Source organism: Rutidosis leptorrhynchoides, chromosome 4, assembly GCF_046630445.1.
Source record: "Rutidosis leptorrhynchoides isolate AG116_Rl617_1_P2 chromosome 4, CSIRO_AGI_Rlap_v1, whole genome shotgun sequence".
NCBI lineage: Eukaryota > Viridiplantae > Streptophyta > Magnoliopsida > Asterales > Asteraceae > Rutidosis > Rutidosis leptorrhynchoides.
In genome coordinates, this window is record NC_092336.1 from 51710307 (window position 1) to 51725360 (window position 15054).

The following is a 15054-nucleotide window of genomic DNA, read 5'->3' on the forward strand; positions in this document are numbered from 1 at the left end:
TATGAAATCTTAGACATTTTTCACATTATTTTGGTGAATCTCAAATTTTGTATAAGCCACCCCTAACTCGAAATCCTGGCTCCGCCCCTGTGGGTGGCTTTTGTCAAAGGATGACAGTGACGTGGCATTTAATCTTAAATTTTTTTGTTTTTTTTTGTTTGTTATTTAACTAAAATAATAAAATTGAATAGATAAAATATAGTTAATAACTAAAAATAAGAGTACATAAACTTAAAAATTAAACACACAAAAAAAAGTGTATAAACTTATAAAATGACATAAAATAAAATAAAACATAAGCTTAATCGTCATTGTTGTCGTCATTTTCATCTTCGTCTTCATCTTCGGACGACGAAATTTGGATGATATCATTAAATTGCTTGTGAACTCATTCTTGTAGCTTTTGAACCCTTTTTTTTGTCTTTCTTTTTTAACCCCTCGGTGTCCGTTTTAAGAATCTCGATCCCTTGCGCAGCTTGTTGTAGGTAAGCTGCATTTTTAAACGCCGCAAGAGAACTCTTTTTTTTCTTCAATCATATGTTCCGAATATTTGGACGACTTTGAAGAGTTTGTTGAACGAGATTCCGTTCCCGCATCGGAAAAAATCGATCTTCTTGCGGCCTCTTTCGCTTTGTCTCTACCTTTTGGTATTTTCAAACGGTCGGGTCCAAATAACTCTTTTTCGATCGGACTTGCGTCGGAAGAAAGATCAACACCAAAACTATCATCAAAACCTTCATTGCCGTCATCATCATTATCATCGTCATCATTCTCATCAACATCTTCTCCCCCGACCGGTGGTGGTACATACCATTTTGGATGTTTTTTTTCAAAACATCCCAAGCTTCAACCATCTTAAAGTCTTTCAAAGTTTTTCTTTTATAATTAAGCAACGCACTTTGCATCAAATCTCGATCATTCCTCTCACTACCCCAATTGTGTTGCGTTTCATCGAACACACCATTAAACTCCTTACAATTTTTACTTATATGACGCCATTTCGATTGTAATTGATCAGCACCCCTAAACCACTCACGGTTATTGCTATTAAACTTTTCATGAATCGAATCCCACAAAGTCGAAAGCTTTGAGAGTTTCCTTTTCTCGAATCTTCATACGCGTCTATCCAACATGTTGCTAGCTACGCTTCCTCTTCGGGATCCCACATCTTTTTCTTGTATATTTCTTTTTTCGATGGACCTACATAAATACATATACAAAAATAAATAAACAATACATATGTTCCGAATACATATACACGAAATATACATACTACATATAAAAATTAAATAAAATATATATACTACATATACATATACATGAAATACATATATAACATTACATATATAAAAATTAAATAAAAATATATATATACTGCATATACATATACACGAAATACATATATAACATTACATATATAAAAATTAAATATAGAGTATACATACTACATATATACATATACACGAAATAAAATATATAACATAAATATTAAATAATAAAAATATCATACCACCGGTTTTTTTCCTATGGCTTCGGGTCTTTCGAGTAGGAGTGTTGGGTACTTGGGAAGTCGGTTGCGATTGTGATTGCGTTTGTTGTTGGGATTGCCTTTGCGGTTGGGATGTCGGTTGAGTTTCTTGGTGACCCGAAGTGAACACATTTGGTTGACGTGCTTGTTGATACAACATATGTTGTAAGTTAAATTGTTGAATTTGAAGTTGTTGTTGTTGCATCATTTGTTGTTGTTGTTCAAGAGTGAGACGTTGATTCGGAAAATAACTATGAAAGTTAGGATATGGTGTTGCGTTCGGGTTGGATGAAGAGGCACCAAAGGTGTTCGGGTAAGATGAACCACCATATGTGTTCGGGATAGAAGAAGAGCCTCTTTAGAGTAAATTGGTAAACGAATTCGGTAAACCGGAGAGATCGTTTTCATTGTCGTTAAAATTTGAGTTTGAGTTATTGTTCGGGTTTGCCATTTGATAGAAAAAAATTAAGATGAATGGAGAAGATTTTGATATAGTTGAGAGTGTTTTGTGTTGATGTATGTTAAATATGTGATATATATATATATATATATATATATATATATATATATATATATATATATATATATATATATATATATATATATATATATATAGAGTATTATTAAATAAAATATTTTTTTGTTACAATTTAACCCCCCCCCCCCCCCCCCCGATACCCCAACGTCTCAATTTTTCTTGGTCCAATCGCAGCTCGCCACGTCGCCTTGCAGCCCTCTCTCCTCTGTGTTTCTTGTTGACAAACGACTGCCGACAAAAGCCCACTCCTGGCGTTTGTGGTGGCTGTTGTCGTGCCACATGGGAGGCGGGTTGTCAAGATGCAGCACGTTATCCATGGTCTTATATATCAAACACTTTTTTTAACGGCTAGAAGTCATTGACAGGGGTACGAACGCAATGTCGGAATTCACCCACTTGATCATTTCCATGACGAACCAATACAGTCATACAGTCCCTCAAGAGTAAACCCACATGACGAATCTGTATGGGCATCACGTGTGGTAAAACACCCTCAAGTGAAACTCAAACGCGTAGACGTCCTGAACCTCCGATGTCCATGATATGGATGAGTAACCACAATAAAAATATTTTTACAGCACATGAGAGTGGAACCCCTAACTTCTTTTATGGAAAGGTAGGTCATCATCAATGCACCAACACCTCGCAGTTTATATGTCAAACTCCTTCAAATAATAGTAATATTTTAATGTTTCTGAACTTGCGAGCATAGCCTAACGGTTCCCCCATGTCCTTTGAGTCATGGGATAGGGAGAGGTCATAGGATCGATCCTTAGGGATGACATGATTTTCTTTAAACCAATTGAACACCAATTATGGTGGTATATATTGACCTTATAGGGAGGTTTTACCGGATTTGTTCACGGACCTCTACCCCGAATACTGCCCGAATGGATGTGATCCCCGGTACCGTCGATCGGGTTCGGATTTCCGCCCGAACGTATGTGTTACGTGCGAATGATGAGAGACGTTGAAATAAATGATTTACTGATGTCAAAAAATTGTCGTGCAAAATAATATTTTAATGTTTCTCTTGTAAAATAACTTTGAAAAATGTTATCGAATTTGAAACAAAGAAATATAAGAACTTTTTCCCATGTTTTCTTTAAAAATTTCCCCATCCATGAATGATACTCATCTTATTAAAAGTAAAATAGTACATATCAATAGTGTTCGGCAAAACTTACATAAAAGATAAAATGATGGATTAATTTGATTAATATCGTTCAAATCAATGTCAATGTCAATGTCACTTCTTGTAAAATAGCCACTATGATTTATATTTAAATTTCTTTTAAAACACATAGACCAAACTTGTTTTAAAACATACACACACCAATATATTGTTAATTTTGAAATGTTTGTATAAACACCACATTCATTTTCCCTTATATTATTAAGAATACAAAGTACCATAATAAGTTAATCAATCACCTACCAATTGTTCCTTAAACACGACTTAATAAGGTAATATTATGACCATATTAGATATATACTTTACCAATTATTCCTTAAACACGACTTAATAAGATAATATTATGAGTATCTAAAAATACAATCTATAATGTTATTTGAGATATTTTTGAGTTTTTCCTCTATAAATAATTTAATCTCTTATTATCATTTAATTAATTTAATACTAAGTATAAATAACAAATTAACTTTAGTCTATATACCGTAATTATTAATTAAAATATTTTTTAATCGACAACCTTTAGGGTCGTTAAGGTGTATGCACAGTGGCGGAAGCAGGATTTTTCTTCACTGGGGGCGAAATTTTTTTTTAAAACGTAGCAATTTTTTTGGCAAAATAGGGAGTTTTTGGGACAAAAATTGAAGGTTTTTAGGCAAAATATTGAGGTTTTTGGATAAAATTTGAAGGTTTGTGAGCAAAATTTGAAGATTTTGGGGCAAAATTTAGAGAATTGTGGACAAAATTTGAAGGTTTTAAGGCAAAATATGTAGGTTTTGGGGCAAATGACTTTTGGGTTTGGGGCAAATGAGTTTTGGATTGGGGGCAAAATAAAAAAAAAATTCAATTTTTTACGCTAAAATTTCGAAATCGACTGGGGGTGGGCGCCCCCTGCTCCCCCCCCCCCCCCCCAATTTCGCCCCTGTGTATGCACATATATTGTACATTTAGACAACTGTTACAAAAATATCAATATTGACCGCTACAGTACAATTATTTATATTAATCACAACCCTAAATTCTTAGAAATTTTTTTTTAAACTAAAATATAGATTTGGTGCTAAATATATTTTTAAAACATAAATGTCGAGAAAATTAAAGATTTTGCTAACAACCGTCTTTAAAGTTGTTGCTAACATGCTTTATACATGTGTATAGTCGGGTAAGTATCATCATAAAGTTAAAAACCAACTCTTACATACAAATTTTAAGCATGTTTACATGACATGCTTAACTCCAAAATTTAAATTTAACAAAGCTCGTATAACATTTACTTTACACACTACTAATATACAATGGACGATGATTCGTACACCTCCACTTTTTAGCCATACAGTTGATAGTTGATGGTGTATGACTAAAAATAATGGCGTACAAATCACCTCCCATATACAATACTTGGCAACAAGGTTTAATTTGGCGGTGAAACCCTGACACCGTGTGCCGTAGCACCTATACCGCCCACCCCGTAAGGGCTAAGTATACCGTATAAAACTCCTCCCCCCAATACCCAACAGTTGGCGCAGGCCAGATTCGAACCTGCACCCCATATTTGGCAAGGGGTATACAACTGCGGGCCCGGGGTTCATGGGAGCCGGGTACCATTCAACCAATTGGTCGTTGGTTACAATACTCAACTATCAGTGTCAAATTAACTACTTTAAATTATTTATTGTACCATAACATAAATCACTGTACTACTTCACAATTTCACACCTACACATCGAGTTTCTCTTTTTCACACCAACAACAAAAGTTGATTTAAAAAAAAAAGTCAACTGAACTAGGGAAAGTGGCAAGAAAGATACTCATACTATTATTTTACTCCGTATATATATGCATCATAACATATTAACATCTTATAGTTGACGACCATTAAAAAAAGCACCTTCAAGACGTGTGCATTTTATCTCCTCATGCTCTATTAATCTTCTACTCCAATAAACTCATTCATAAACTTTAATTCCAGATATATTAACTCTGACTCCTTTTTTTTTTGAAAAGAATATTAACAGACTTTCTTGTTTCAGTTTTAAACATCAATGGCTACAAGGGTCATAACAGAGTGTGGATTAAGACCACTTCCAAAACACTATCCAAGCCCAACATCAAGAAACTCAATATCCAAATTTCCAAATTCAATAAACATATCACCTTCAAGAAAAATCAGGCCGAATTATCCTGCACTCAGAGTGAGTGCACCGGCCGGTGTTCAGTTAGTAAATGATGGTGATAATAAAAGAGTGAAAGGGTTTGATGATAATGGTGAAAATGGGTTCAACCCTGGTGCACCACCACCTTTCACATTGGCTGATATTCGGGCTGCTATACCGAAACATTGTTGGGTTAAGGACCCGTGGCGGTCCATGAGTTATGTTTTGAGAGATGTGGTGGTGGTTTTCGGGTTGGCGGCTGTGGCGGCTTATTTTAACAATATGTTTGTTTGGCCTTTGTATTGGTTTGCTCAAGGAACAATGTTTTGGGCTTTCTTTGTTCTTGGTCATGATTGGTAAAACAACTCATCTTTTTTTGTTGTTTTTTGATATTAAAACAGTTGTGAATGTGTTTTAAATTTTTAATAGTAAGTTGACATTTTTAATTTTTAAATCAAAACATCTCATTGTCAAGATTTCATCTTTTTGTGTTAGTTATTATCCTAAATTCTAACTATAGATATATGATCTGTTTTTTAATTGGACAGTGGTCATGGAAGCTTTTCTAATAATGCAAAACTCAATAGTGTGGTGGGGCATTTTCTTCATTCTTCTATACTTGTACCTTATCATGGATGGTAGGTTTTGGTTTCAGTTTCATTTTATGAAATAAACTAAATATTACTTAAAATAATCTTTGTCTTTGTTATAATATTTTAGTCAATTAATATCACTTAATATTAATATGGTTGTAATCACAGGAGAATTAGCCATAGAACTCATCATCAGAACCATGGACATGTTGAGAATGATGAATCTTGGCATCCAGTAAGTCTATGTCACCATTTATAAACACGTATTTGGCATAGTATTTATAACTTATAATTTGTTTTTTTAACATAATTTACTTATGTATTTCTACTAGTTATCTGAGAAGATATATAGAAGTTTAGACACGGCTACTCGGATGTTGAGGTTCACTCTGCCTTTTCCCATGCTTGCATACCCTTTCTATCTGGTGAGTCCCATCCATCTTTATCAATATCACGTGACTCACTAACATTTTGAGTAATTAGTAAGGGTTAAAATTACGATTAAATCTTTTATCATAATAAGGAGTAATAATCTAGTTATAGCTGCCGTTAACATTCAAAAAAGACTTGCATTTAATTAATCTACATTAAAAAGTCAATATTAACCGCTACGTACAACATATTGATGCACATTAACGACATCTCTAAAGGCTGTCGTTAGAAAACTCCTATATTTAAATGGGTCAAGATTTCATCTGTACTTTATGACAGAGAACCGATACAAAATTGTCAATTGAGACAGACGTTTTACAGTATTCCGCATTTTAACAAGAAAGAATGTTAATAGTAAATAGCTAAAAATGATGATTGAAAGAATCAGTCTTTTAATTTCAAGTTCCTAATGCTTGTTTCGGGTTTCAATAACAGTGGGGTCGAAGTCCAGGAAAGAAAGGGTCTCATTTTCACCCGAGCAGCGATTTGTTTCTGCCTAAGGAAAAAACAGATGTGATCACCTCAACGGTTTGTTGGTCAGCCATGGCTGCCCTGCTTGTGGGTTTGTCCTTTGTCATGGGTCCTCTTCAAATACTTAAACTCTATGGCATACCCTATTGGGTTAGTTAACTTTCCCAGAACCGCTTTTCAAATCTAATAGAAATTAGAAATATGTGTTGAAATGTTTTTTTTTTTTTTTTTTTTTTTTTTTTTTTTGTATTTCCTAACTATTGTTATATTTTAATTCAGGGTTTTGTTATATGGTTGGATCTAGTAACTTACTTGCATCACCATGGCCATGAAGACAAACTTCCATGGTACCGTGGCAAGGTACGAAACTGCCCCAACATTTGGCCTTTTCTTATGTCAATTATACGTTTCTTGTATCGTATTCTATTCTTTAGAGATGGTAATTTTGACAGAATTTACTTACGAAAGACTAGTTTGTGTTGTAATTTTATCTCTAATAGGTCAAATAGTAAAACATTTCAAAAAGGATAGGGTCAAATGGGTCAAAAGTCAGCTACTGTATTTATATTGAACAAAAATCCTAAAATACCATCCAAAAATAGTAAATTTTATGGAAATGATAGTTTAGTAATATGCCTATTTGACACACTAGTTGGTTATGTAAAAGAACACTCAATTTGAACCGTTACCCAACTGCCTCACAGGCTCATTAACAAAAGATAAGTGAGACATTTTTCGGTTTCAATCAGGGCTAGCATAGTTTTCAGTCTTTATGTAATTGATTATCTGATCTGATATCTTTTCATTTGTATCAACAGGAATGGAGTTACCTAAGAGGAGGGCTAACAACACTTGATCGTGACTACGGATGGATAAATAACATCCATCATGACATAGGAACACATGTTATACATCATCTTTTTCCTCAAATCCCACACTATCACTTAATAGAGGCAGTGAGTATTCCTATTTTCCTAAACATAATTTTACATTCTTAAATTTTATAGTAATATTAATATTAATATTAATCGAAACACTAACAATTCTATTATAATGTAGACTGAAGCTGCTAAGCCAATTCTTGGGAAATATTACAGGGAGCCAAAGAAATCAAGGCCTCTTCCATTTCACTTAATTGGACTTCTTGCAAATAGTATCAAAAAAGATCATTATGTGAGTGATGAAGGAAACGTTGTATATTATCAAACTGACCCGAAGCTCGCGAGTGAGTCAAAATAGTCACCCTCAATTGATAATGTTAATATATTGGGTTATGTTGTAACATGGATAGCTAAAGTTTTTAGTTTTCTATATAGGCACAAAGTTAGGCACAAAGATAAGTACAATAATTGTTGTTCACATATATCTTTATCATAAACGACACCATTCAGATTTGTCTTTCACAAAAAATGCATGTATAACATGTTATGGGGACCCATTACAAATATACAACCAAACAACAATATGAAACATGTTTTTGTACTATGATTAGGAAGTAGACAGATGATCAAAAGTGCAATGTCATTTTATCATACAGTTGGCTAATATCACCCAGCTTAATAATAGATTGATAGATGAGACTCACCAGATAGAAAGGGTGTCAACTCAACACAACCCATTTCAACCTGTACAAAAGATTACCACTTTTGAGACTTACATAACCCACCCAGTTTGCCACACTTAAGTAGTATGCGAGTAAGTGAGAGTACCTGCCCCCTTTTGCACTATCCACCAGAACCCAATCAGCCAAAGAACAGCATTCATCATATATGTGATTCAGAAGTTCACCATCCTCATTTGCATGCAAAACGTAAACAATTTGCCTCTTCCTTGCTAAAGTTGAAAATGCAGACCGTGACCCATCTCCATGAAGCTGTTAGGGCTATAGATTGTCATCAATTGAATAAAAGTCGTAATTGGCCCATTTGGTAAGAAATAGGTTAAGTTGGGGTACGCTTAAATCTTAATCTCAGACGAGTCAAATATTTAATTACCGGTTAATCAAAAAGTTAGCTCATTTTTTGGGTTATATAGTTTTTGTAATCAACACAACCTCGTTATGAAAAATCAATCATATGATGGGTATAAAATGTTTAAAGGTCAGCTCAACCAGACCCATTTGAACTTGCACAGTCGCACAGAAATAGTACCCACTTTGACCCGTTACCCATTCCGCCTATCTTACCACCTCTAGCCTTAAGTGCTGACATTCAAGATTTTACCTGCACAAACTCAAGATCGGCATCTTCAGAAGCCTTCAAATTTGTGCTGGAATCATCATCAACAAATACCCCATCTGGCTTTACACCAACTCACGTGCAACTTTTGAAATCTCTTTTAAAGTAGAAACCGGAACCTAACGTTTAGAATTAGGCCAAATGATCATTCCAATTAAATCAGCTGTTGGTCCCTTGATTCGCCAACAGGGATCTTTAGATCATACACAAAGCATCGATTGAACATTTTATGAACAAAAGTAATGAGATGGAAGAGTAAATAATGAATCAATGTATATATCAGTATTACTGAATAGACGTTACAATTACATTATTGATCTAAACAGAGAAATAGTGGTTGGCCAGGGGAGATCGAGCATGATATCCCCTATGCACGATAACGCCAAAACAGCTCTCCTAAATTAGGGTTTTACGCTTGACCCCAATTAGGGTTCTACTCTTGACCCTAAAACACATGTGAAACTGATATATATATATATATATATATATATATATATATATATATATATATATATATATATATATATATATATATATATATAGACGACCTAGGCTTAGGTTACCCTAATGGGCCTATCGACATGAACGGCCCAACAGTCACAATATAATAATAAACGTTATTCGCTCAGCGACGGCCATACAAAATATGCATCAACATCAGCGCCAGCTTATGCTGCCAAAGCAGCATCTGTAACAGATGTAATTCCACACATTTTAACCAAAAGTCTACCATGTCCATCCTTCTTATTAACTGGAGAGGCTTCAGTCGATCGTTGTAATATACAATTTAGTGATTTCTTTTTCATACAACGTGAGCATGATGTATGTAATACATCATGTTCCTTGCACCTTTTATTAAATAAACAAAACATTTGAATTAATTATGAATTGGGCAATTTGTTGTAAAGTATAGACGAATTTATACCACTTAACAACCAGCGTACCCGGATATTGCAACTTGTGAAAGAAAATCTTCCTGGTCTGATAATGGCAACCCACATTTGACCCTGAAATCAGGAATGGGATTACATTATCATATGAGCTTTACATGAATGTTAGTGAGAATTGCTTGGCAAGAACCAACTTCAATTTAATACAATGATCACATTACACATTCCTAAATAAATATATGCTCAGGTAGATGACATTCAGCATGGGTTATTTTGATATGATAATGAAAGTTCTTTTAGACATTTGATCAAACAGTTGATATGCAGCATTACACACACCTGATGCCTATATGGCTATATATATATATATACGCACCTGCAATCATCTTATTAGTTTGAATCCCAGACGTAGATTAAGATACTGGCTCAAGATTGTACTGCAATAAAGGAGAAATTTATTACAAATTTTATGCGCTTCATATATGATAAAATAAACCGTTGTTTTCGTTCAAATTGTCCGAAGTCCAAAACACTGGAATAAAATCTATTTGGAATGAACCACAAAAATGGTCCCTGGAGTATGAAGTAACTAATGTTTTTACCCCACTTACATCTGTGCTATCAAATAAGTCTTCCTTATGATATGTTTGTTTTCAATTTTTTCCACGTATAGTCTTTGATTTACTTTTTCGGTTATATCATATATGAACGCGATCATTCTTTTTTTTACCCTTTTCAGCGCTTTAAGAGTGTGTTTATTTACCTCTTAATTGATTAATTCAGCTGTGACGATCGCTCCAAATTCATATGGACCAACACGTCATTCATCGATTTCATTGCGAGGTATTTGACCTCTATATGATACGTTTTGTAAACATTGCATTCTTTTAAAAAGGCACACCATAAATGAATATTTAAATCAAAGGTTTTCGACATCTGATGATTTCTACATATAAACAATCACCATAAATAATAGTTTACAACAGTACTTCCGTTGACAATGCAGTCAAAATAAGATACATGGTGATGATTTGGTGAATGCAACGTTTCCTTGAAAAATATGCCATGTAAGACTCCATGCACATAGCTTGTCTAGCATATAAGCAAACAGCGGAAGACTTCTAGGGAACCTGAGAATAAACATGTTAACAAGTGTCAACACAAAGGTTGGTGAGTTCATAGTTTTAATGTTGTGCATAATCTGTACATAAAGGTGGATCACAAAATTTCAGTTGTTTCATCCAGAAACGTTTATCAAAATATTCTACAAGATTGAGCACCCTGGTAACTAAACTTTAACGTTATAATAAGTACCCCTGTTTTAACATACATGCAACCAACATGTACAATACACGCAATTCAGCGTGTACTAAATTCAAATAGCATACGTCTGTTTTATAGTTCAGGCTAGGGTTTCTATACCTGGAACAGACGGGGATGTCAAGCCCTATGGATCCATATATAACTACTCGCGCCCACCAGTTCTTATAACTGGTAGTTACTAGTTACCAAAGCTAAGGGATTTTCGGTTCAAACTCGGTGTAGAATTTAGTATGTACTTGTATCCATTGCGTTTAAAATAAAGTGCATTATTCTTAGCCCAAAAATATATATTGCAAAAGTATTTAAAAAGGGAGCAAATGAAACTCACCTTAGCAGCACATAAAGTTGTTCACCAAAATGTGATCGAAACTCGGAATACCCAAATAACCGTAGATCTCAACCTAGAGAACATATGTTGGTCAATAAATGTTTAACAAGCTAGGTATGGTCATAGTGTATCACAATCCTAATGCTCGAGATCGACATACAAAAGTTATCCAAAGTCGTTTCGAAAGGTCAATTTTAACAATAGTTCAACAAAACGAGACGTACCTTACATAAGGATTCATTTACTCGGTTGGTAATATTCAAAAATTCAATTTATCAATCTTACCAACAAGTTGTTTAAATATTAATTGCAGATTCAAAAGCAATTCCAATTAACGTCAATTATAATTCAGTTGACCATATCTTTTGTTTCGTTCATCGAAATTACGCGATTTCTAAATGAAAAGTTATTGATTTTTCGCCAGCTTTCCAAAAACATGTATATCATATACCTTTTACCAATAATATATGTATTTAATTCGTGATTCATTATAAACTGTTTAACGACGAAATTTAGCATACAAGCCTGTATAAATATATATACTCGAGCACTAGACATGGATACACAATTAATTTATAAAATATAAAATATAAATGCTTACGTATTATTATTGTGATTCAATATTTCAGAAAAGTACGTAGACGTAACGGAGATGATAAACACTAGGTTTGACTTGTGAATATTACCCACGAATATTACCCCTAACCTCCATAGCTATAACCCATAGTTTTCTTAGCATTATCCCGCTCGAAAATCTTGTTTTGAAGTGACACGCTCATGACCTCGTCGTAGTATTTTATGTATAATATTAATTAATAATAATACTACTAATAGTATTAAAATTAATAATAATAATAATAATAATAATAATAATAATAATAATAATAATAATATATAAATATATATTACAGAGGGAGATAGATGGATTGGTGTGTGTGTGTCTCGAAGCAAAACGAATTCAATTTATAAACTTTTCCTGAAATCTGACCCCATGCGATCGCATGGGTTTTATGCCTATTTTCCATGCGATCGCATGACCCCAAAATCCAGCTCACATTTTTTTGTATTTTTGTTTGTCGACATAATTATTAATAATATATATAATATATTTAATTTATATAATTAATTATATATTATATTAAATTCACATGCATAGTTAACTTGTAATTTTTGTTCCGATAAGTCATACGTTGTTACGCGACTTATGTCCCGGTTCCGGTTTTTCGAGTGTCCCTTCGTACGCTGAGAAAACTTGTAATTTACATTCTGGGACACGTACCTTTGTCAGAATATAGCCTTAAATTATCCCTAAATTATACCACCCAAAGTATATCTTAAACTTTCGAGTATTTTGGTCATTTACTTCTATAAATCATTGTCTCGTTATTTATTAATATAATAGTATTTATCAAACGTTTAATAACCAAGTTAATATCTATTCTCAATATTTATAAACACGTTTTAAAATACGTATCGCAAGTTATTCGTATAATTAATTCTTATCAGTTAATATTCCTTATTATTGTATGTGTCCAAATTACGTTATTTAAACAAATAATTCACCATTTATTCTGAATACCGTTAAAAATGAATGATTTCTCAAATCAACGTGGACCTCTCAACAGAGACACGTAATAATATCATAATTCTTAAGAGACTCAGTAAATATCTTTTACTAGAATCATTTGGCATAATCTTTTAACTCTGTAGTTAAATATATCAATCAGATAATCAAACCAATAAGTTTAATGCACAGTATCATATCCTCAACACTTTGTTACATTTTCAAGTTATAGTATATGTATCTATATATAATTGTTCGCGTTTCGTTGAGAACAATCAAATGTTAATTGAACAGTTCAAAATTTTGAGATTTAACTTCATAGACTTTGTTTATCGTGTCGGAAACGTTAATCATAAAAGATTAAGTTTAAATTTGGCCAGAATTTTCCGGGTCATCACAGTACCTACCCGTTAAAGAAATTTCGTCCCGAAATTTGAGTGAGGTTGTCATGGCTAACAATAAAAATGTTTTTATGACGAATATGAGTCGATAAATAGAGTTTTATTACCGTTGAATAATATGGATAAAACAATCCAATTACTTGAAGCGTATGAGGGAATTTATCGTAATAAAGTGAAATAGAGAATAGAGATGCGTCTTATCTCTTGACGTAGTAACGATTGATTTCCGGAATTTAAGGAATAGAAAGTCTTCATAATCTAAATAAGATTTGATTCTTCGGGAATTAAGGAGATTAAGATCTTCTTTAATTATATGTGGTCATCTGTCTTGATTGCTCTGTCTGTTATTTCGCTATAAATTGACCTCTTCTGTTTCATTATTTTCACCACTCCTACATCTTCTTCCTCATTTCATACTTCCAAAAGATTGTGAAATGCTTCATCCAGTTCTGATTCTTTATATACTCCTAACTTTTATATCTGTCATTCTTCTTTTTCATCTACCACCAGAGGAAGTTACTTTATTTTACCATTACCTTGGGGTTATAGTGTTTTTCATTCTTCCGTGTCTTTATATTGCTATACGCATTGATATACACGGTTTGTAAATTTCGGAGTTGTTATCGGGCTTATATTCTCCTTTTTATTTCAGAGCTCCATGCTTTCGATTTCTCTTCCCGACCTTATGTCAAGCGGATAATGGTCCAGAATTTGTAGGTATGAATTTCGGATGAACATAATTAATGTTCTAAGAAATAAATTGTAATGGCACGATCTTGATTTGTCAAATTACCAGAATATCTGGAAAAGACCGAATCATCAAGAAGTATATTTTCTTGATATATTTAGAGATTATATAGAATGAAAGAGTTATGTAACATGGTTCATGATGAGGGTGTGATTTGTGAACCTTTATCACGTTCCATTAGAAACTCAGCATGACTTACTGTAATATAATCACGTTGATCAAGTGTCATTATACTATACTAACTCATGCTTCAATTTCCAACACTACTTCAAAAACATTCATTTTTCGAAATTTTCAGAAATTAGAAACTAAAATAGTTTCTTTTATGATGTAACACAGATAGCGTGAAGAGATAAATAATTTTAGATGATAATAGTTATGAAGATATCTTCAGAAATATCGAAGATATTTATAATGAAAGATATGATAATATCTTAGAATTTCTAATATCGAAGGATGATGAAGAAAATTTGTTCGTAACGGATTTTGAGTCAGGAGCAAGGTATTCGTTAATGACTTCAGCAGATACTGAATCATTTGTATTCTTTGAAGGCAGGTTTAGTCTTTGTGATTTGTTCACATCCTCCTTCATGGTCTGCTCAATCCATTTTCAGTTTCAAACCTTCTCTTTTTCTCAGCTTTACCACCATACTATT

The 15054-nt window shown here is 33.3% G+C and overlaps 1 protein-coding gene and 1 long non-coding RNA gene across 2 annotated transcripts; one reads left to right on the plus strand and one right to left on the minus strand.

Moving 5' to 3' along the window:
- Positions 1 to 5253: 5253 nt before the first annotated feature.
- LOC139839520 (omega-3 fatty acid desaturase, chloroplastic-like) lies at positions 5254 to 8283 on the plus strand. The gene is made up of 8 exons (XM_071829600.1): positions 5254 to 5767; positions 5960 to 6049; positions 6173 to 6239; positions 6337 to 6429; positions 6872 to 7057; positions 7187 to 7267; positions 7726 to 7863; positions 7967 to 8283. Exons 1-8 carry the CDS (start codon positions 5301 to 5303, stop codon positions 8144 to 8146), a joined length of 1302 nt encoding a protein of 433 aa, XP_071685701.1. The 5' UTR covers positions 5254 to 5300; the 3' UTR covers positions 8147 to 8283.
- A 106-nt stretch (positions 8284 to 8389) lies between these two features.
- On the minus strand, positions 8390 to 9500 carry LOC139839521 (uncharacterized). The gene is made up of 3 exons (XR_011756976.1): positions 9130 to 9500; positions 8617 to 8780; positions 8390 to 8532 (listed from the first exon to the last, which is right to left on the minus strand). It is a non-coding gene; the product is annotated as an uncharacterized lncRNA (long non-coding RNA).
- Positions 9501 to 15054: the final 5554 nt, after the last annotated feature.

Excerpts from the sequence above, each read along its gene's own strand:
- LOC139839520 (XM_071829600.1), top strand. The coding sequence starts at position 5,301 with ATGGCTACAAGGGTCATAACAGAGTGTGGATTAAGACCACTTCCAAAA. Across the intron at positions 6,430-6,871 it reads TTGCATACCCTTTCTATCTG|TGGGGTCGAAGTCCAGGAAA; the intron begins GTGAGTCCCATC and ends TTTCAATAACAG. Across the intron at positions 7,268-7,725 it reads TTCCATGGTACCGTGGCAAG|GAATGGAGTTACCTAAGAGG; the intron begins GTACGAAACTGC and ends TTGTATCAACAG.